The following is a 22,838-nucleotide window of genomic DNA, read 5'->3' as shown; positions in this document are numbered from 1 at the left end:
TTATCAGTTCACTTCTCTACAAGCATCACTTTTTGTTTGCAGATATCATGGTAACCTTTGTCCTCTTCATCTTTGGGCTACCTCCTATTCCCTGGAATCTGAGGCTTATCTGATGGCAGGTAGAGTACTGTCCTGCTCCTTTCCAAAGGCAGAGACAAGACCACGCACAGAAAGCATTTTAGAGGCAGTGACTGTGTAAGGCCGTATAATGCGTAGAACAAGGGAGTGCACTAACTATGCTTACGGCAATGCTTGCTGCACGTTAGATTCTCTGCAAATGTTTGTTGGATGAATGAATGGTTCCTTAATAATATGAAGTAATACACGCAACAAAGTTCATTTCTTTGTTACTTGAGGGTTCAGCCCATCACCCCTGAAGGACAGAGCTTCTTTTGTGCCTGGATTCTTTCATTTTGGTAGTCTCAATAATGAGGCAGCCTTTTCTAATCGGAGGCAGAGAGGGAAAGTGAGTTCACATTTATTGAGCACTCCCTGTGTACCAGCTCTGGGCCAGTTCCCTCAGGGGACCTGTCGTAGAGCCCCGCAACAACCTCATGGGGAGGGTGCATCAAGGGCTTGCTGGGGGCCAACCGTATGCCCAGAAGGACCCCACTTCCCCATCTGCCCTCTCTCTGTTTTCTCCTCTCTTACTTTATCACCTTTTCCACCTTGCTTAAGTCCAGGTGACAGAGGCCTTCCCACACTGAGATTTTGTGTCCTGGAGTGAGCCTCTAGGATTTTATGTCCAAGCTGAGATATAAAATCCAAGGAGATGAGGGCTGGAGCATGAGTGACAGATGAGCGGGTGGCAAGTCATATGCAGGTCCTCAAGAAGCTGGAGGGCCTGGGGTAGCCAGGTGGGAAAATGCTTCAGATGTTCCCAGAGATAAGAGGTTTGTAGATAAGGAGGTATCCAGGGCAGCCAGGACCAGGGAGCTGGCCTCCACCCCAGTGCTGGGCCCACTACATATACTATTTATAATCCTCCCCTCCTCCCAGGCCCACACAGCTCCTGTATCTCTGGAATGTTGAGTAAAGGTCACAGCACTGTGTGTGTTCACAGAATGATTGTCCTTGGGGTGACAGTGCTGTCTGGACTGGGCTTTATCTTAACAGATTGAACCAGATATTTCCAGTTGATTTGCAACTCCCAGGCAGTGTGGGAAGCTGTGTTAACTCTTTCACACTTGTCTGTTGAAGGAGGATTTGGAGGTGAATGTCTTTAAAGAGAATGTAGCTTCTAAAAGATTATTCTTCTGGAATGAATTCATTGCTGTGAATGTAGAATGTGTGGACTTTTAAGAATTCCATTGTTTGCAAGGAACCAAAAATAAACAAGCAGAGCCTTCTCTCTCCTTGTATAGCATCCAGGTCTAGGAGGTCTGGAGTCTGAGTAGCAGAGGTCCAGGGGCAAATCTGGAGCTAAGGTCACAGTGAAAGTCACACGTCAACCGGTTAAAAGTCAACAGAACATTGACTGAGCACCTGCCATGTGCAAAGCTCTGTGAGAGACGTGGAGATAATGAGCAAGCATGATCCTTACCCTCAAGGCATTTTCAGTCAGAGTGGTAAAGACACACAGGTCTGTAGAAAGGATGAATGTGAGAGTATGTAAAGGTCCAGCTGGTGGTGTAGGGGTTTATTCTTTTAGTTCATAAGATCTTACTGAGCCTCTATTATGTGGTAGTTAATGAGCTATGTGCGTGGATTTTGTGGATGACAATGCATGCGGCAATAACAGTCTGGGAGTCAACAAGCTGACAAAGGGATGGTCACAAGAGCGGGGTGTGCATAGGCACACTGGGTGTGTGGAGAAGCGCCTGTGGCCACTGTGGGAGTCAGAAAGGGCTCCTTAGAGGAGAGCGCCTCTGAGGCAGGCCTTCAAGGTTGAGTAGGTTGAGAGTTTAGAGGCTGGAGGGGTGAAGAGTGAGGTGGAGTGATAAGAGAAGCTTCTGGAAGAGGTGTTACTAGAACAAATAATTAAGGGACAATTAGGACCCAGAAAAGCAGGAGGGGAAGGAGTACCTGGGGAGGAGTTGCTATGAATGTGTCAGTTATTTATTGCTGTGTAACAACGTACTCCAAATCTTGGTGGCTTAGAACAAAGATATATTATTTTCCATTATTCTGTGCATCAGGAACTTGTCAGGGCTTGGCTAAGCTTGGCTTGGTGGTTCTTCTACTCCACTTGGCATCAGCCTGAGGCAGTCCCCCAGTGTATCAGCTGGCAGTTGGGCCTGGCTGGGCTGCAGGGCCAGGAAGAACTCAGTCCCATGCCCATCACCATCAGGTTTCCTCCATGGGGCCATTCTCTCTCTCATCCATGTGACTAACTTGGTCTTCACAGCATGCCAGTCTTGGGGTAGTCCCACTTACTGCATGGTGACTGGAAGCTGCTAGGTCCCTTCTGGGCTGGGCCCAGAGCTGGCATGGCATCCTTTCAAAGCACGTGAGCTCTTGAAGGATGGTGTGGTTAGTAAGTGTTGGGAGGGAAGGAATACTAACGATAGTTATCATGTCTCCCTCAGTGAGTAAAGGTCCAGGGATGAGGACACCTGTTGTAGGTCTGGACCAGTAACCAGATTGCTGGCCCAGGGATGCAAAGCCTAGCATTTCTACCCAGTGCACTGTGCTTGGATGCTGTTCTTTTCTTCAGAAGCATCCCTAGGGGGCCTGAGCTATCTCGGAGGCAGCCAGTACAGGAGCAGAAGGCACTTCAGCTGATGCTCAGTTAGATCCAAGTCTGTTTTGTCTCCCTCCCATTAGTGCAGATGTTCTTCCTTGGGACCTAAGAGGGACTCTTGAAACTTTTTTTGCAAATGTTGGCTATTTTTTTTGGACCAAAGGTCCATGGCTTTTGTCTACGACTCAGAGAGGTGCCTAACTTCCAAAAGGTGAAGAACCAGTATCTCACCCTAAGCTCAATAAAGAGGTTGTGATGCCCCTCTGTTGGCCCCCTCCATCCCACCCATTCATACCTACACTCATTCATTCAACTGGTATGAACCAAGCCGTGTCCGTGCTGCAGGGCCAGCCCGCAGGAGTGTTGCACTCTAGTATGAAGACAGTTTGCTCAGCCAGTGATCAGTTGGCAAGGAAAGACACAAGAGAGTGAGTTCATGAGGAATGGGAGACAGCAATATATTTTAGGTGAGTGGGCATGGAGGGTTGCTCGGTGGAGATGACCTCTTTGCAGAGCCCTGCAGAGATCTGTGGAAAGTGTTCCAGGCAGACAGAACAGCATGTTCAAAGGCCCTGGGGCAGTAATGAGTTTGCCCTGTTTGAAAAACTCAGAATGCTAGTATTAGGAAGTATATGAACAATGCGGGGGCGGGGGGGGGGGTCCTAAGCGTTAAGGTCAGAGAGGGGGTAGGAACCAGCTCATGTAGGATTTTACATGCTATGGTGAAATATCTGAATTTTAAGTCTGATGAGAGACCACCAGAGGATTTTGAGCCAGGCAGTGCTTATTATTTCCCAGGTTTGCAATCCCTACCTCCAGGCTTTCTCTGGGACTTTGGGTAAGTCATTTATCTAATTACCTCACTTTTCTGCATCTATTAATTGGAAATACCAATGACACCTCAAAAAGTTGGTTTAAAGAGGATTAATACTCCAAAGGAGTAGAGTAGTAAACAGTACGTGGCCCCTGGTGATCAGTCAATATTACCTATTTTAACCCTGTGTCCATTATAATAGATGTTTACTCTGCTCCTGGCTGAACTTCTCTCCCTTTCTCTTCCTGTAAACCCCCAGGCACCCAGCCTCCAGCAGCCTGTCCACATAGTCTGTCCACATGGGACCAGAGCCCTGAGTGTCAGACTCCTGTCTGCTCTGTGGAATGCTCTGGATACCTGGTGGGGGTTTACTCTCTTTCCCCATTTCTTCTTTTCTTAATTGGAAAATTGGTCAGGTGGAAAGTGCAAAAAAACCTAGAAATCTCCTCTCCCTAGCATTCAGGATTCACGTTCAAATACTTTTGTTGATGAGAGGCTCAGCACTTAGGACAAAGTTAGGTTTGTAAGTCCTTTGTCCTTCTGTCTGATGTGGCCATAGGGGTTTGGCCATCTGCCTGGACACGCTCACTCCCATGGTTACTTCTGGCCGGCACACACTCCCTTTTCCTTGGTCAGCATCTCGTGTGGCTGGGGTTGCTCTGTGACGGGCAGCTCCAGGGTCTGCCCCCAGTGTGGGTGAAAGGCATCTTTTCTTGCCTTTCTGGGCCCCAAGGACTCGAGTGTTGTCAGGAAGGCCGTGGCCAGCTGCCGCACTTGACAGCCCGAGTATCCCTGCTTCCTGGTGTGACATAGATGCTGAGTCCTGCCTGGACTCCAGTGTTTCCGCTGTGCCTCTTACAGTGCAAGAGAGAGGAGTTCCTGGTGTTGAGAAACGTGGGGCTCTGGCTGAATGGAGATGCCAGGCAGAGGAGTCTTTCTGTGCATTGGGGAAGCTCTCTTACCCTACATCACAGTGCCAAAAAGGGACGTGCCCGCCTAGATGCCATGATGTTTCAACAGACTCCAGTGACAGCAACATTACTTCCTTTTTCAAATCTCCCCATCTGTCTCTTCTGCTCATGGCTGAGGGATGTTTCTTCTAGTACTTGAATTATACTAAATACAATGTTTCATTTAGGAGGGTTAGAGATGTAAGAGCCACATCTTTATCAAGTTGCTTAATGCAAGCTTTGCTACAAGAATGAAAAAGCACAGATTTTCCAAATATTTAACCATAAAACCTGGCCAGGGGAAGAGTGGTCTGTTGCTACAATGATGGTGTGGGCTCCCCATTTGATATTGGCTGAATCTGGGGCCAGTTTGGTCCAAGACAAGACAGCATGATGGAGCACGTCAGGGTTTCATAAATATATAAAGGCTAGAATAAACTGCTTACACTCAGACCATCCTGACTCCAGCAATACGCACCCTTTCACCCTGTGGGCATCTAGTGTTTGTAATGTCCTGTGGTGGGAGTAAATAGTAGCTACTTTTCTGCATCCTAACTTTTTTTTTTTTTTTTAAAGATTACTTATTCATGACACAGAGAGAGGCAGAGACCCAGGCAGAGGGAGAAGCAGGCTCCATGCAGGGAGCCCAATGTGGGACTCGATCCCGGGTCTCCAGGATCACACCCCGGGCTGCAGGCCACGCTAAACCACTGGGCCGCGGGGGCTGCCCTGCATCTTGACTTTGAATTTAGAACCGTGCTGTTCTTGGGGCTGAGCTCTCCCGCAGCTGATTGGAAAAGTCTTCTGGGAGCTTTAGAAAAATAACTCCTGGGCTCAGTTGGGAGATTCCTGCAGAGTAGGGATGAGGTGAGACCCAGGAATTTGTAATCAAATTTGTAACGAAAACAACCGCTAGCTCTGGTCCCAGAAGCATAAGGAAGGCCACTCCAAGCGCAGCAGGATATAACCTCCCAGGGCGAGCCGTCCCCCAGAAGGGGGGAGAAAGAGGGAGGAGAGAAGAGGAGGAAAATGAAAGGCCTGGCTTTCCCGCTGCCCAGCAGCAAGAGGGGACCTGGGGCAGCCAGGCCACCTGCGGACTCTTCCAGCTGTTGGCACCGAGTGCTTTCCCCTCTTGGTTCCTGCAGCTTGACAGTAAGTCTGAAAACCAGGGAGCGGAGATCCTGTGCATTTCCGTCGGGATTTTAGAATCAGCTTGTGAAATTCTACCAAAAAAAAAAAAAAAAGTTCCCCAGTGACGTTGAAGCTCAGCTAGGGGAGGCTCCCCCCGCCCGAGATCCCGTGGCGGCCACTTCCTTCCCGTTGCGGATGCCGGGCGGGGGGCGGTGTGTGCCGCTCGTGGCCTCTGGGTTGGGCTTGTCGGTGCAGCCCCCGGCCTCCTGCTCCGCGGGGCTCCCCGCCCGTGGGGGCCGAGGCCTGGGCCCGCGGGGTCGCGGCTCCGGCGGGCTCTGGGTCGCGGCGAGGGAAGGGCCCTGAAGTCAGGGCCCCCGGGGCTGTGAGCAGCCCGGCCGCTCAGCTCGGCTCCTGGACGAGTGGGCAGGGTCTTCTGCAGGCCTCCGCTTCGGTACAGTCAGAGTTGGCTTTTACTATTTTTTTAAAGACTTTATCTATTCATGACACTCACAGAGAGAGAGAGAGAGAGAGAGAGAGAGGCAGAGACAGGCAGAGGGAGAAGCAGGCTGCACGCAGGGAGCCGGACAGGGGACTCGATCCCGGGACTGCAGGATCAGGCCCTGGGCTGAAGGCGGGCACTAAACCGCTGGGCCACCCAGGGATCCCCGGCGTTGGCTTTTAGTGCGAACCTGAGCGGCGGCTTTTCGGGGCTGGGGACCAGGCCTGCCCTGGTGAGGCCACATGGGCGGGTGAGGACTGGAGCACCGGGCGTGCGGCCCGGCCCCCCTGCCTTGGCCTCTCGCCTTGGACGCCCGGCCGCGACACTGGGCTCCTCGGGAGAGCGCAGTTCAAGGGGTCACCCTGAATTAGAAACACGTGTTGAGCTCAGAACGCCATCTGCCACCAGGAGTCATCTTTCCAGAAGGAACAAAATGCTGTCCAGTCTTTGTTACAACCTTCTAATAAATGTATATGCTTTGGAAACACCCAGTGCCCGGGGGGCAGAAATGCCTGGACCCCGCAGCCTGCTCCTTACCGTCCTGGCTGAGGTGGTTGGAGCAGTCGGTGGCCCACAGCAGGCGTGGCCACACTCCCCAAGGAGAGCCGTGCAGCCTATTGGTTCCATTAAATGCTTTCATTCTCTTCCCTCTGCCTTCCACCAGTGTGACGAGCCAGGTGCTCAGGGAGTAAGGGACGTAAGAGCTGTCACAGTCTCTGCATACCAGCACTGCCCTACTAGGCCCCCCGAGTGACAATTACTTTTAGCAAAATATTAGCCTAGTGTGATGGTTGGCAGGAATTAGGGCACGGCCCATAGTACCTGCCACCCTTGCAGCCTTCATTCATTCACCAAACCAAACACTTAAATGTCTCCATGTCATGTGCGAGGGCCCTGTGGCAAGCCGAGGGTAACACATATTAAAATGTGTCCTCACTGCTCGGCACCCAGTACAACAGGAACAATGTTTAAAAATTGAAAGAGCCTTTGGAGGCTCAAAGTGCTTCAAGGTTCAGAGGCAGGATTGTTCAAGCTCTGTTGGGCAGATCCACGATGGCTTCCCGGGGAGGCAGAATCTGAACCGGGACTTCAGTGAGGCTGCAGGAAGGGGCTGCTCAGGGAGTGTGGTCATTAAAAGAAAAGGCACAAAGGCACGGAAGCTGGCAGAGGGCTGGCACCAGGAAGGACACTGTGGCTGCGGGAGGAGTTGGAGCAGGTGGTGGGCTCGGGAGGTCAGAGGAGATTTGGTGGGATTTCCTGAGCATTGCGAAACTATGCAGATTTTTGAGCAGGGACCCTGGCTAGAATGCTTTCGAAAGAGCAGATGCAGAGTGACGGCAAGGGTAGAAACAGGCCGTCGGAGAGGGTCTCCTGCGATTACGTTTTATAAAATAAATAAACAGGGATCCCTGGGTGGCGCAGCGGTTTGGCGCCTGCCTTTGGCCCAGGGCGCGATCCTGGAGACCCAGGATCGAATCCCACGTCGGGCTCCCGGTGCATGGAGCCTGCTTCTCCCTCTGCCTATGTCTCTGCCTCTCTCTCTCTCTCTCTGTGACTATCATAAATAATAAATAAAAAAAAATTTATAAAATAAATAAACTGAGAGACTTCCAGTGAAACCAGCCCCCTGTTCTCGCCTATCCCTGGCATTTTTTTAGCTCCCCAGAGGCAGCCATGTGCAACTCTGAGGGCTATCTTCCCTCAGAGATATTTAAATTTTTAAAAAAAATTTTTTTTTTAATTTTTATTTACTTATGATAGAGAGAGAGAGAGAGGCAGAGAGAGAAGCAGGCTCCATGCACCGGGAACCTGATGTGGGATTCGATCCCGGGTCTCCAGGATCGTGCCCTGGGCCAAAGGCAGGCGCCAAACTGCTGCACCACCCAGGGATCCCTAAATAGATATTTAAATAGATATAGATATTTACCTCTATAGTTTTAAATTGATTCATTAATTTTAGCTTTCTATACAGATATTACATACATAGTCCTTAGACATTATATATTATGTATCAGCTGCAGGCATTAGTTTACATATTAGGATTACTCCTATCTCCCCTGCTTCCTCCCTCTCTCAACTCCCAGTAGAATTTACAGAAAAATCAGTAGTCAAACATCTGAGACTAATGATAACTGAATTAAAAAAAAAATCAGTACTCAGCATTTATGCTGTTATGAGCTAAGTAGTTCAACATAACTGAATATCATTAGGTTGCTTTTTGGTTTGCTTTTCCTTGAATAAGTAGCAGTGTTACACTATTATTTGCTAGATTTTATGTATCTATTTTGGATTCCTCTTATCCCAGGACATCCTCTCAACATAATTTTCTATTCCATAAAAAGTACCAGATCATTTGTTAGTTCCATTTTTTTATTATTTTTAGTTCATGACCTCCCTTCTGAGGTTCTCACTCTTCTGATCCAATCTGGACTGCTTAGTCTGTGGACTTGCTAAAGGATTTTCAGTTTGAAACTTCCTTCACTACCATCCTTGAACGTCTCCTGTCTTGGATTGTTGTCTTTTTTTTTTTTTTTTTCATGGTTTACTTGTTTCAGTGGAGCATGTTTTCCAAGCTTTTTAAGGAAACAGGCCTGATAGTTTTTTTGTGTGTGTGTGTTTTAAATATTGCATGTCTGAAAATATTTATTCTTGAATCATAATTGATGGATATTTTGGTTGGGTATAGAATTCAAAGTGAGCATTTATTCCCTCAAAATTTGAAGACTTTGTTTCCTTGTCTTCTGGTTTCTGTTGTTGAGAAGCCTGATGTTGCCTTTTGGATTCAAAGTCATTTTTAAAATTTTTCCCCCCTGAAAGCTTCTAGGATCTTCCCTTTGCCTCAGTATTCTGAATATGTGCCTTGGTTTAGGTCTTTTAATCAGTAATTGTGCTGGAATCAAATTGTGTGTGTATTTGATAATTCTCGCCTTACCACCTCATCATCCTATGTCTCAATTTTTCTGACTTTTTTTTTTCAGGGAAGATTTCTGGGTTGACTAATTTCTTATGGTTTCCTTCCTGTTGTCTACCATTTCATCTTCCTGTTTTACCTTCTGAAAGATTTCCTTGATTTTTGTTCATTTTATTTGCTTATTTTGGCCAGCATATTTTTATTAGCAAAGGCTCATCCTTATTCTCTGATTATGCCTTTTTTTTAAAAATACCGGTCTATCCTTGCCTTATGGATGGTGTCTTCTGTTTCTTTTAAGGGTTTCATGTTTTTGTTTTCTTGCATTGTGTGTTTCTTCAGAGTTCCTTTTTGTTAGTTGGATGACTGTTTTGGTTTTTTTCTTATTGGAGGCTTTCCTTGCACATCAAGTTATCTTGGCTGTGGTTCACATTTAAAGTTGAGGCACTGGATAAGATTTCATACTGGTGGGCTTCCTTATGGGGTGAAGATTCTCCCTATCTCCAACCTAAGCTATATAAGTAAGTGTTCTGGGAGCTGAGCAGGAAAGCGGGTTGGGGGGCCTCCTAATTCAATGTATAGACTTTGTGTTTCCAGACCGTTTTCTCATTCCTGTCCTCCGCTGTGGCTGAGGTCTGCCTTTCTGCAGTCCCTCTGCCTCGGTTTCTGTCTAACCCAGCCCTTCTCAACCTGAGTTCTGAAGAGAATTGAGGCCTGATGCTGTTCCATTGGACAGCATGAATTCTCTTCTCTGCATTTAAGGGTTAGTTCTGTAGTATCCTTGGGATGACTGAGAAAATGGGGAATCATTCTCCATGGGGCTTAATTCTCTCACGGAGCTGGTCAAGAAAGGCTGTTTGGGGCTGGAGGTGGGCGAGGTGTGTGGCACTATGGTGGAAGGGAAGCATGTGGTTCATCCCCATCATTACCTTAGTGAGTTTTAAAACTAGACAGTGGGTCAAAATACAATCACTGATTTTGCCTGGACACAATTGTATAGATTTGGAACCTGACCATGGCAGGCTCCATATAGACCGCAGGAGTAGGTGGGGTTTGCTTTTGAGGCTGGTATCTGCTGGTCCTGTTTATTTTTAGATGCCATGTGGGCCCTCAGGCAGGCTTCCTGGAAGCCTGGTTCCTGGAACATACTCCGAGGAGGAGGGGGTGGCAGCTTCCTGGCTGTGTCGCAGCGCCATCCCATGAGCGCAGGGAATGTGAATCAGAAGGTTCCTTCTGTGGGAATCCCCTCAGTTGGTGATCTTAAGGCTGTGGCGAGAGACATGAGGTGTTTCTGCTCCTTTGGGCCCGGTGCCTGCAGCAGAGGTGCCTCAAGCTCCCCGACACCTGCTGGGATCGCTGTGGCATCTGCATTTGGCAGGGCCTGAGCCCGTGGAACCATCCACAGTGACTCCAGGATGTGCTGGTTTGAGAGAACGTAAGGTGGTGAAATCAGAAGTTTGGAAGTGAGGCCAAGCATGGTGCTGTTCTGGGAGTGCAGCCCTCCTGTAGAAAGGCTGAGAATCCTCCCCTCAGCCTGGCCGCTGCGCAGGGGGACCCCCAGACCTTCTCACCGGCTCCTGGGTGGCCTGAGGGTAGCTGGACCCGTGGCCCACCTTCTGAAGCTGTGAGGCTGCTGTCCCCACGCTGCGGTGGCTGCTGTGTGTTCACCCGTCGATGCTGCAGGGACCGCCACCAAACACAGACCTTCGCGGGGAGCCTGTGGCTGAGCAGTCAGGTCGGAGGCTTTTTTAACCCTGTGTTTCTCTCCACTTTCCGAATGCTCAGCGGAGGAGCCCCCCGAAGCGCCCCCGCCCCGAGGAAAGGCTCCGCAGGCGCCTGGACAGCCCTTGCAGCCGGAGCTGGTGGAGGCGCCCACGGAGGCCTCTCATCCCAAGCCGACCCCTCTGCTGAGGCCCAGCGCCCCCCCGCTTCCCGAGGACCCCAGGAAACGGCCGCACACAGGCCAGCGGCCTGTCCTGCCCCAGAGACCCCCGAAGCCGCTGCCCCCGCCAGCGTGGCCGGGCTGGGCAGGGCTCCCCTTCTTGCCCGGCTCCACCGGGGTCATGACGGAGACTGGCGAGGCCGGGCCTCCAGGGAGGACGGGCGTGTCGGGGAGGGGCCTGCCCCAAGGCGTGGATGGCCAGACCGGGCAGGGGCCCATCCCCAGCGCCGAAGGCTTCGCGGGAGCACCAGGTGAGGCCTGAGAGGGGCCTGAGACCACGTGGGGGGGGGCAGCCTGAGCCTTAGGGGTCGGCTGCAGGGGCTTCCTGGGTGCGGGTTCCAGCAAGGAGCTCTCCAGGGGTGCTGAGGGACGAGTTCATGCTAATCGGGCCCCCAGAGGCTGGGGCACCCCCAGGGAGGGTGCAGTGAACACTGCCTCCCACGGGCTGGGACGCTCGGCCGTCCTCCAGGCGGGAAGCGCCCCTGGGAGACAGTGTGGACTGGAGCCTGCGGAGCAGATACGCCGCCCCTCGGAGTGGGTGGGCTGGAAGGTTCTGGCTCAAATCAAGCTATGTGACCACAAGCTTTGGCACCTGGGGCAGCCTCATAACCCCTGTAGGGCTCTGTCACAGGCAAAGTGGGGGGTAACAGGAGCTGGGGTGGGGGGACGGCTGTGAGGGTGAAGGAGGAAAGCCTTGTTGGGTGCTTGGCCGGTGAGGGTCCTTGCGAGCTGCTGTTGGGGGCAGGGGATGGCGCTGGGATCCCTGGAGCTGCCGGGTCTCCTGGAGCTGTCCCGACAGCACTGTCCCGATCACCTAGTAGTTCCATGTCACAGGGGGGCAGCTGAGGCTCAGGTCACGTGGGCTGCAGGAGGGCAGCGCAGACCTTTGCGGGGGGGCGGGGGGGGGGCGGCCCAACAGCGCCCCCAGGCCCCGGGGCAGCGTGGGGGGGGTCTCCGTCCCTGCCCAGGTGCTCCCCGGGCCACCGGGCCTTTCCTGCGAGGACGCTGCCTCCCAGCTCCGTGCTAGGGCTGTTCATACTGGGTCGGACCGGTTGTCCGTTTGTCCGTCGGCGCACTGGAGTGGCCGACGCTGCCTCCAGCCTGCGGTCAGCCAGCTGGCCCCCGGGACTGGGAACCTCTGCTCCCGGGGAGGTGCCCATTCCGGGTCTCTCTAAAGCAACAGTGTGAAGGGCAGGGAGCAAGAGGGGGGCTTGCTGGACATTCCACTCCCATTTTGTTTTTCAGGATACCCCAGCGCCCCTCCGGTGGCCGCCCCAGGTACGTTTGTGGGGGAAGCAGCGGGGGCTCAGGTGCCTGTCCTGCCGCCTCCCTCGGGCTGTCAGCGCGGGTGGGAGCTGGGGTCCCCCAGCTGAGGGGAGTCGCTGCTGACTGCACCGAGCTTTGCCCCTCAGAGGGTCAGCGTCCCGGGCAGACAAGGTGGTGCTGGCTGGCGGAGTTGGCGGGGGGCTGGCTGCCTCGGCCTGGTGCGGCCGTGCCCCCCAACCCCCCACGCGGTGTCACACGGCCGGCCTCTCGGTGCAGGGCGCACACGTCCCCCCCGCTGGTGCATGTCCCGAGCTGACAAGGACGGTCTGGCTCTTGGGGCTGAGGAGTGCGTGCCCCACGTGCCCCACGTGCCCCACGTGCCCCACGGCGCTTTACCACCTTAACGCCAACAGCTCGGTGAGGTTGCCTGTCCCGACGGGCACACAGGTCTCCGTGCTCTGGGCCCTGACCTCTGACCCCGACCACCTTCTCGTCCTCTGGGCTGCAGGGGCTCCGGTGCCCGCTCTTGTGGCTTTCTCCGCGGGGCTCACCCAGAAGCCTTTCCCCAGCGATGGGGGTGTCGTCCTCTTCAACAAAGTGCTGGTCAACGATGGAGATGTGTACGACCCCGACACCGGTAGGCTCCGAGACTGGCGGGGTCCCGGCTGGTTCCCGGGCCTGGGGCCGGGTGGCGGGGCACCACGGGAGATGCCTGAGCAGCCGTGGGCACGGCGGACCAACTGGCCCTCGCTGCTATCCCCACTCTGTGGGGCTTCACGGAGAAGCTTCCAGCTCCAGGCCGCAGGGTGGGCGGGGAGCACGCGGGGACGTCCTGTCCTCTAGCCTGAGATCAGTGGACCAGCCCCCGCCTTGCTGTGGGAAGCCTTGTTCCACTGGTTTGTGGCCCTCCCCGCTTTCCTCCAAGCCATCGAATGGCCTTCTTCCTCCGGATCTATTGTCCTAACACCCTGGGACGGGACAGACAGGAGACCAGCCCCCTGCCCGTCACCTTCAGATCCAAAAAAGGGGACAGCAGTCCTTCCAGAAGGCGCCAGACCCCGCCTGTGGGGTCCCCTGCTCTGGAACCACTTGAGCTGCAGGCCTGGGTTCTGCCTGTGGCGTGTGTTGTCCACCAGCCCGAGGGTAGTGAGGACAGATGTCACCCTGGGTTCCTGCGCTAAAGGACTTCCTCCTTTCCGCCACACCTGAGCCTGGGCTTCTGTCCATCTTTGTCCCCGGGGACTGGACTCCGCCTTCCTGAGAGGCCAGCCATGGGCCTCCCGCCTCCTACATGAAGGGCCCCGCTTCCCTGCCCAACCCGTTGGCAGCCCTGGGGTAGGTTGGGGCAGAGCAGCCGGGGCCTGTCTCGAGTGGCCCCACACCTCGGAGCAGCCCGTCTGAGCCCGTCGGGCACCAGCACCCCGCGGTGCCGAGTCCTTCCCAAGGAGCTGCAGGGTGGGGGTTCAGGGAGGTGACGAGGAGGCGGGGGCCGTGGGGGCCCTCGGCAGTTTTTAGCTCTCACCTTCTCATCTGCCCTGCGCGGCCGCCATCTAGCAAATCCCGCCTGTTCCTAGGACAGTGGCTCTTAAGTTTTAGTGAGCATAAAAATTACCTGCAGAACTTGGAAAAATGGAACTCCGTGTCCTCCAGGCCAGCTGGAGTCAAGCTCAGGACTTTAAAATCTTTTTTATTTATTTTTTTTATTTGAGAGAAAGTACGGTTGGTGGGGGAGGGGCGGAGAGAGGGGTGGGTAGAAACAGACTCCCCGCTGAGCAGGGAGCCTGCCGGGGCTCAGTCCCAGGCCCCTGAGCTCATGACCTGAGCCGAAGGCAGCCGCTTAACCGTTGAGCCCCCCAGGTGCCCCAGGATTCTGCATTTTTAACCTGCTTTTGAGGCACAGAGGCAGGCAGGGTGCCAGAAGGGCCTTTGTTTTCAGAGACCTTTACTTTCTACGCCAGTGCAGCCTCCTCCTGGGCCCTGCCCCCATGCTGCCCTGGTGGGGGGACAGCTGCTCCACGCCGACAGGTCACGCGATCTCTGCAAGCAGGGGCGGTGGCAGACGTTTCTTGCACATTCCGGGACGCCCAGCCCAGAACTGTAGCCTCTCGTTGAGTCCTCATTAAAGGAAATTCTGGGGGACCCCGAGTGCAGACTCCCCACAGGCAGCCTCTAAGCAGGGGAAGAGGCCATGGGCCCAGGTTCTGGGCCCAGGCCTTGTTCAGGGTCCAGCTGCCTCGGGAAGGCTGTGAGCTCTGATTACTCAGCATTCCAAGCGGGCTAAGAGTAGGGTGGCCGGCATCTTCGATTTTTCAGGGAAGATTGAAGATCCAGCCCCTGGGATTCCTTCTCAGACTCTCGGCCTGTGGTCAGGGTCTGTGTCTAGGCACCCCCCTATCCCACCCCCCCTCCAGCTCCTGCCAGTACTTCCTGGGGGCTCTGACCTTCTGGCTTCAGGGGCACCCAGTTGCCACTTGGCAGACGGTACATCTGCAACTCCCTCTTCTCTTCCCTGTGCCGCCTGCCTCCAAATACCCCTTCCCCGGCTTCTCCAGGCCCACGGCCTGTGGGTCGTTGGCTCAATGAATGCCAGCTTCTTTGTGGCCATAAATGGTGCCACCTGTATACTGGTCCAATACAGGGAGCCTGTGGTCTCTCCCTGGGTTAGTGACTAGCTTTGTGGGTTCTTTTTGGTCCTGTGTCCTCAGGAGGCAACTCCAACATTTTGTGGATTTTGTACCCAGCACACAAGTTGTGGGGCTTATTCTATGTTGGCCTTGGTGGGGTGCTTTCCATGCTGGAGGAAACTCCCAAATGGTAACCAGGACCTGGCTGGTGAGGGGGGAATGGGCCTGGGCTGGCCTCAGCCCTCTGTCTTCACGCCTGGGCCGTGCACTAGGTGGGCCTGTCACTGGGTGGGTGTCAGGCAGCTGCAAGTATCAAAAGGGGCTACCCACCCCCTCGGGCCAACCTGCCTTCTGCGGGTCTGGTGACCAACTCTCCCAGTTGGTCTCCGGGGACAGTCCTGGACAGAGAGGAATGGTTGGTCTCCCGAACATGGGTTAACCGATAAGCTGTCGCCAAGGTGCTGTGATGTCACAGGACAAGCGTCTGCCTCTCTCCTCTCAGGGATCTTCACGGCTCCGTATGACGGGCGTTACCTCATCACAGCCACCCTGACTCCTGAGAGGGATGCATACGTGGAAGCCGTCCTGTCCGTCTCCAATGCCAGCGTGGCCCAGCTGCATACAGCCGGCTACAGGAGGGAGTTCCTGGAATACCACCGGCCCCAAGGGGGCCTGCACACCTGTGGGGGCCCGGGCGCATTCCACCTCGTCGTGCACTTGAAGGCAGGAGATGGTGTCAACATTGTGGTGACTGGGGGCCGCTTGGCCCACACAGACTTTGACGAAATGTACTCCACGTTTAGTGGGGTTTTCTTGTATCCTTTCCTCTCTCCCCTCTAGGGTGGCCGGGGCGAGCTACGGGGAACTAGTTGTGAGGACTTTGGAAGCTTTAATATATGCAGTTTATTATGTATGTAACTGGAGCACTGGTCTAGTTTTCCGCAAACCTCCCCACACCTCCCCTAAGATACAGGCCTGAGCATCCCCGGGCAGGGGGCGAGGACACGCGTGCCCGATGGGGCCACTGTCTTCTGTCGTTCCAACTGGCCACCTGAGGAGCGGGGTCCTCCCTGGCCGATCAACCGCCAACTGGGGGGCGCAACCTGCCGCCCCGTCCTGCTGATGGAGGGAGAGCCGCTGGGCTGCAGGGCTGAGGGCACGAGGGCGGTGAGCCGCACCTGTGGCCACGGTCTTTACTTACTCCACCTGCAGGACAGAAGTTTAAACACTGAAGTGGCACGTGCCACCACTGAGAGAGACCTGGGGGCCATGCGCACTCCAGGCCTTTGCCCAGCTGTGAGGCATGTGCAGGAGGCTGTGCAACCAGGGGGCCGGGGGGGGGGGGGTCCTCCTTGAATGACGTGTACCTAAGTGCAAAGACAGGGAGTGTCAATAAAGACGTAAAACCACTTCAAGTTACTGAAGTCTGTGCCTTATGGATTTAGAGTTGTTGCTAAAAAGCAAACTGCAGAAAGGTAAGGAGTTTTAAATGCCTGTAGAAAGTGAGCTTGAATAAATCAGTCTCAACCGTGTAATTGTTATCCCTCACTATCTAAGCTGTACACTTGGGGGGTTTTTTGCTTATAAAAAACCAGATGAACTTGAAGGTCAAGGCCCCCTGTGCTCCCCGCAGCTAAAGAGGGGCTCCTCTGGGGGATGCTTAAACTTCACATCTCATCAGCAGCTGCCCGAGCTAACGAGATTGCTTGCTCACTACACAGCTCACAGCAGATGCAGCTCTAAGGACTCTCGGGTTCCCAGGCAACAACAGCCCCAACATAAAACCGATCACACACTGAAAGCTGAGATCATCGCAGAAAAGCAGGAATCTTCCCATGGAGAGCACGTTCCGTTCCAAGGAAGCCCAGGCATGCTGCTCCTTTATCAGCAGCCACAGAAACCTCTAGGACACAAGACCCTTAGCTTCCCACAGGCTCTGCTCATCGGGTTGGTAAAATCTGTTGGCCAATCAAGTGCCCCCAGGGAGGCAAGACCCCCTAGAGCCCCAGGGAAAGATGCGCATCAGAGAAACTAGTTTCCTGAGCCTGAACTCAAGCCACTGGATACCGTGATGCTATAAAAATGCTGAGTTTCCAGGAATGCTTGCAAATGAGATAACACAATGGCTGCTGGACACTTCAGAGAAGGGCCTTCTTTCTCCTTCCCCTGCTCCAGGTAGGGAGACATGACCACGAATTGCAGGTTTGCAGTTTTAGGACTTCAAAATCTGGATCTCTGTCTAGGAGTTGGCGTGGGGAGGGTATTCTCTTTCCTTGTTTCTACAGCTGGGGAATCGGCTAAAGGTGACTGTCCTACAAATGACTCATGGAAAAACCCAACGCAGTGGTGCATTTTCAGGAAAACCCAGTTGGCACATGCACATACTTTCACCCTCTCTGCTTCACACCCCCCCCCCAACAATCTCTTACAAGTGCCAAAGGGGACAAAAGCTCAACAGCTGGAAAGGCAGGGTCCACAGGCCTGAAGCTACGTGCCGAGCACTTAGGTACCAGGACAGGACTTCTCAAAGGCACTGTTGCCAAGAAAAAGGTCAAGGCATGCACTTATGCAGAGACAGGACTGGGTCATTTTTTTCTCCCCCACACGGAACATTAACAAATGGCCTCATTTAAATGATGAACAGAGGGATGCCTGGGTGGCTCAGTGGTTGGGCGTCTGCCTTTGGCTCAGGGTATGATCCTGGAAACCTGGGATCGAGTCCCACATCGGGCTCCGTGCAGGGAGCCTGCTTCTCCTCTCTCTGCTTCTCTGTGTGTCTCATGAATAAATAAATAAAATCTTTAAAAAAAAAAATAAATAAAAAATAAAAAAAAAATAATAAATGAACAGAATAATACCACCAGCACTAAAAAATGCAAATTAGTGCATACTGCATTTGCAGTTCATTCCATGGTAGTGCATTAATCTAGCTTTCTCAGTGGCCCTATCATCTTCAGTCCTGTGGTTTCTCACGACTGAAATTTGTTTGTGATTAGTGTTATGATTAGAGTCCATGCTTGCAGATCTTTATAAAACATGGCTTCATGTACATCTGCACCCACTTTCTGGACATGTTACCTTCTTCCCCTACACTGTCCGATCAAAGAAGGAAACAGGCAGGCTACAGCCTTAGCTGCAGGGATGAGCCCTCGCGGCGCCACTGCAAGCTGGCCCCTCTACAGTCAACTGCCCTCTGAGCGCATCTTTCTGTTCCCTAAGTACACCCCAAGGAGCGCGGTCCCTCACGCTGCTCACATCCAGGCAAAGCAGCACAACATGGAAAGCTTTCCCTACTGGAAGGCAGGCTCTCAAGAAGGGCTCTGGGATTCCCGTCCAGCATATGCTGCGTCTGGTAGAGTCCGGCAATCCGAGGGGAAAAGATACTCATTTAAATAGCATGTGGAGTGTGGTTTTTGATTCAAGATCACTTTGAGTCTCCGAGGCTGCTGAGAGCATCAGAACTGCTAGGTGGTACTCACCTGGAGGGAGGGTTTAAGGAAAGGGGGCGGTGGCAACAGCTCTGAGCAGGCCTCCCAGGGGTTGAGGCCTGAATGGCTGAGGGGGTGTGGGGACCCAGCCTAGAGCGTGCAGCGAGAACACCCCAGGAATCACTATGTATGAATGAATCACTCTCTGGCAGAGCCTACAAAGCAAGAGAGGTTCATTCCCGTGGGCACTGCCTCACTTTTGGAATCAGGTTTTATGAAAACAAGCACCAAAAAGAAGTCCTTTCTGTAGACGAATGTGTCAGCAAAGATCAAAATGCTAATTTATGGAAATTACCAATTTCTGGCAAGAGTACAGAGACGATGGTTCAAATGTCCTCTAAAGGAAGGAGTCAAATGCATTCGGTTTACGTTTGTTTATTGTTATAACATCTTGTTTTGAACATCAAACACCGCACCAAAATATGAGCCATTTATCTCAGGGTAACGGTCTTTGCCATGACCAAGAGTACCGTATGGATGTTCACAATTCCTGACAACTTAAAACTTATTAGTGGCATTGCTAAGAATCGAATACTTCATCATAGGCTAACTGTAATTATTAAATTAAAACAACAAAGTTCCCCCCCTCCCTTTCTTACCGTCAAATCAAACCAAAAAAGTAGTTTTCACCTGGAAAGAGCACTTAAACAAAAACTCAACTTTTAACCAGTTTCATTAAACACAGCATGTTCTAAAATAGGAAAACAAGGCTTCCCAGAGTAAACAAGATACTTAAAAAGATGCTAAAATTCCCTGGAAGAGGCTGTTTTCACCAACTAGCAGAAGGAGAAAGCATTTACTATCTGTTTGTAAAGGTCCTGCCTGCACCTTCAGGAACAGACCCCGGAAGGGCCACACATGTGCCTCCCGGACACAGGCACCTTCTGGTTGTGTCGCTGGCTATGGGTCCTCAGCTGTTCTCCCTGCGACTGTCAGCAGCTTTCATTTTAGGACATCACCCTGTAACTTTTTTCTTTTCCAGCTGAAAACTATGTAGATGGTTCTGAGCACAGCAAACAGTTCTCACACGGGGGCTAAGTGTGCATGCTTCCGGGCCTGCACGTGCACGTCCCAACGCCTGCCGGAGATGCAGACATTGGCGCCAGGGCCACACAAGCTTCAGCACGTGGGTATCAAGGCATATACTCAAGTCGGGCTGAACTGGAGAGTGGGAAAGGGGCCAAGGCCACTGCAGCAGTAGACCAACCAAAACAATGACTCTGAAAAGCCCAATCCGCCGGCGATCACCCCACGAGACCGCCGATCACCGAAAGCAGCACGAGGCTCGGGCTCCTTCAGTAACTCACCATGGGAAGGGTCGGTGTACAAACACACTTGAGGGTAACTCTCTTTCACAGAAAGAACAAATGTCATTTGTACCAAATGGCAATGGGTTTCAGCACAAACTTAATACTTTTGTAACACTAGAGTGATAGTAATCATCTACTTTCAGCAAGAGGGACTCCTTTAAATAAGGAAAAAGACTCACATTAATTAGCGAAGGTACCCACTGGATCAACCTGCAGCAACAAAAACGACAAAGTCTAGTGCTTATGGACACAGGGCCGGAGGGGTCAGCTGCCCTGGGCAGGGGCTGGCAGGCTGGACTCCTGGGCGGGACCTTTACGAGGCCCATGTGTCCACAGAGAAGAGTTCATCAAGGAAAAGAAACTGTCTCATCAAAAACTCTTTAAAGGACAGCCTATAGAGGACTACAGAAGTCAAGAAGATTCCTGTACCGCAGCATGCAGAGAAGCCCTGGCAGCTGAGGTTCAGCACAAAAGCTCAGGCTCCTCCTGTGCAACCAACGTGGAGAGTCTGGGAGGCCCGCACCGCTGCTCTGCCAGCACCTGAATTCACTAACTGGGCACAACTTCCTCTAAGCATAACCTAGTTTGCCTAACCTACTGTACATAAACTATTTCAATGACTAGTCCTCGTACTGTGAAAGGTGGGGGGTGCGCGCTGGAAGCAGCACCTGTCGCTCCTCCTTTGGAGTATGTGCTGCCATGTTCAGCCGCTGAGAACTGTGTTCAGAGGGCTGGGCCATCACCTCCGCATCCACTAGGACAGATGGCCGGACTAAAAGGGCTTCCAACTCTCCAGTCTGGAAAAATAACCATCCCCCTTCTGCATCTCTAGGTCAGTATTACCCGAGTGGGGCAGACTGGAATGAGGAGTGCGAGGAGAGCACCACAGCGGGGGCCGGGCAAGCAGAGGTGGACAGGGGGGCGTCTGGACCCGCAGCTCCCGCTCTCTGCCCTGGACTTGGCTGACCGTGGCCGAGGCCTGTGTGCATGTGTGCCTCCTCTCCAGTAGTCCTCTGGATTCCAACACGGAGGTGGCCCTCACCACCCAGGCTCTCAGTCCTGGAGGGGCTGACAGGGTGGGCCCACCCCTGGTGGGGTCTGCTCAGACTGCTGACTCATTACACCCAGGCTGGGAGAGAGTTGCAGGCAGAGGGACACGGAAAAAGGCTCTTCCAAGACCCCACAGGAGTGCAGATCTGCATTGCTAAGGCCTCTCTGAAAACCGAGCTGTAGCTTGTTCAATCAATGTCTGCCATCAGTGCTCTTCTTACAGGCACCAAGCAGACAGCAAGACCTGTTCGCCTAGCCAGGTCCAAGACAACTTCCGGGCTAGTCACAGTTGAGAAGGCAATGAACTAAGGGGCTCTTCTTCTCCAGAAGCCCCCATCTGGGGGACTGGGACTCATGACCCGGGCCCCATTGGGAGCAGCCCACCCAAGCAGATGTCCTGTTTCCCTGTGGTACGGAAGAAAGAGCCCACGGCAGAAATGTGCACAGGTGGTTTGAACCATGTCACTAACTGGACCTGAAGCAGCTCAGTGGACCCTGATCGCCTAAAGAAAGCCCTGGTTGTAGAGAGAAACACTCTCAACTGCCCAGTGGAAATTATAACACTTTACTGTATACATGTTTTGGTCCCCTCTCAGCTTCTTTCTTCCTTTTAAATCATTCAGTTAAAGGAGCACCAGCACACACCTGACACAGCACGTGTATGAGGACCACAGCGCTAGGAGCCCAGGCCTCCGACCGCAGGTCCAAGCTCCTCCACTGTCCCCTTCCCCCCCACCAACCCTGCCCAGGGCACTGGGTCACAGCCCTACCAGGCCTGGGAAGGGGAAGGAGGACCATGGTTGCAGCTCCAGGACTCTCCCAGTGCCTGCTGGTGCCCGGCCATCCACATGGGTCTCGTCCTGCACCTGTGGCTTGCAGGGTTGCCCAATGTCCTCTGCCCAGCAGAAGTGCTGGTCACCTTCCCTTGCTGTGAGGTGAGGGACTGAGGACCTCCCCCTGGAGGTGTCACCTCATGCCAGATCATCCAGGTCCACTTTGGGGATCGGGTCCCGCCAGTAGCAGAAGGAGCTGAACTCTGGGCAGGGAAAGGCAGAGTTCTGTTCCTTACTGAGAAGTGGGAACACGTGCTCCACGAGTTCGCTCAGCCTGTGGTACCTAGGAGAAGGGATTGGGAAGAAATGCATAAACTGCCCCTCTGAAGCAGGTGAGGGCACAAGACTGAAGGCTGGGAAGCAGTTACTGAGGCTCCTCAGAGCAGTGGCACCTGAGAAGCCAGCCATCCCTTCCCAGTGCATGGCCCTCCTCTTCAGAGTCTAGGATTGTAGCGATCCTATTATACCTGCTATTACAGACAAGAAAACACCCAGGCAAAGAGGAAAGCCTCCCAAAGGCAGGTATAGCTCCGATATTTCGAGTGGGGCCGGATCCTCAGATTCTCCATCCCCAACTTCACCCTGGCTGCAGGGTGGTGAACTGAGAAATAAGAACACACTTACGAGGACTTGTTTCCTTTGGTCCTTTCTTGTATTAATTCACCCTTGGGGTTCACGGTGAATATTCTGCAGTCTGGAACTCCAACTTGTGTGTAAGCATAGACATCCTGGACAAGAAAACATTAAATAGGGTTATTATGAGAGAAGAAGTTAGGAGAGGCTTCTCTGGTTCCTTGTGAGCCAGAGAATTGCACAGATGACTGTCTACAGAAAACATGTGGAGTTGGCACAGTGCAGCTCTGCCACTGAAACTGAGCTTTAAACAAACCCAAACTGAAGAGTGGAGCCCAATGCAAGGGCGCTCAAAGTCAGTAAAGTGGGTGCTGAGCAGAGGCCAGGGGCCCTGGAGAAGGAGATGCCTGCTGCCTGCCAGAGGCCAGAGAGCAACACCCTCTGGAAATGGAGGGCCCCGTGTGTGGGCAAGCAGGTTTGGGAAGCATTAGTGAAGGCTGAGCACTCTGTGGGGTGGATCTAAGGACACAGCTTAGAACCACTTAGAACATGAGTCAGAGCTACCTGAGGAGATGAATCAAATCTAGAGAAACAAGGTGCCCTTTTTCTTTCACCAAAACTCTAGGGCAGGCATCCACCTATAAGACCTCCCCACAATGGCAGAAATTTGGAACAGATAAATGAAAACCCATTTAGCAGAACATTCATTTCACTTATACACTTGGTTTGAGAATGAGGACATGGCTATACCCTAAAAACTACAGTCC

General features: G+C 52.9%; 2 protein-coding genes across 7 annotated transcripts in view; one reads left to right on the top strand and one right to left on the bottom strand.

Annotated features, from left to right (window-relative positions):
• The window catches only part of EMILIN2 (elastin microfibril interfacer 2), a 59,725-nt gene extending 43,373 nt beyond the window's left edge, over window positions 1–16,352 (top strand). The window contains exons 5-8 of the mRNA XM_077899745.1: window positions 10,771–11,178; window positions 12,173–12,205; window positions 12,702–12,830; window positions 15,320–16,352. Coding sequence (XP_077755871.1) covers window positions 10,771–11,178; window positions 12,173–12,205; window positions 12,702–12,830; window positions 15,320–15,657 — 908 coding nt within the window. The 3' untranslated portion in view covers window positions 15,658–16,352. The remainder of the gene's footprint in view (window positions 1–10,770; window positions 11,179–12,172; window positions 12,206–12,701; window positions 12,831–15,319) is intronic.
• Window positions 16,353–18,664: 2,312 nt separating this feature from the next.
• The window catches only part of LPIN2 (lipin 2), an 81,028-nt gene continuing 76,854 nt past the window's right edge, over window positions 18,665–22,838 (bottom strand). For all 6 annotated transcript variants that reach the window (XM_077900173.1, XM_077900171.1, XM_077900174.1 and 3 more), the window contains 2 exons: window positions 22,123–22,226; window positions 18,665–21,781 (listed from right to left, as the gene is read on the bottom strand). In XM_077900173.1, coding sequence (XP_077756299.1) covers window positions 21,637–21,781; window positions 22,123–22,226 — 249 coding nt within the window. In that variant the 3' untranslated portion in view covers window positions 18,665–21,636. The remainder of the gene's footprint in view (window positions 21,782–22,122; window positions 22,227–22,838) is intronic.

The sequence above is a fragment of the Canis aureus genome, chromosome 6, assembly GCF_053574225.1.
Source record: "Canis aureus isolate CA01 chromosome 6, VMU_Caureus_v.1.0, whole genome shotgun sequence".
NCBI lineage: Eukaryota > Metazoa > Chordata > Mammalia > Carnivora > Canidae > Canis > Canis aureus.
The sequence above is the reverse complement of the archived record's forward strand: the minus strand, read 5'-3'. Positions and strand labels throughout refer to the sequence as shown.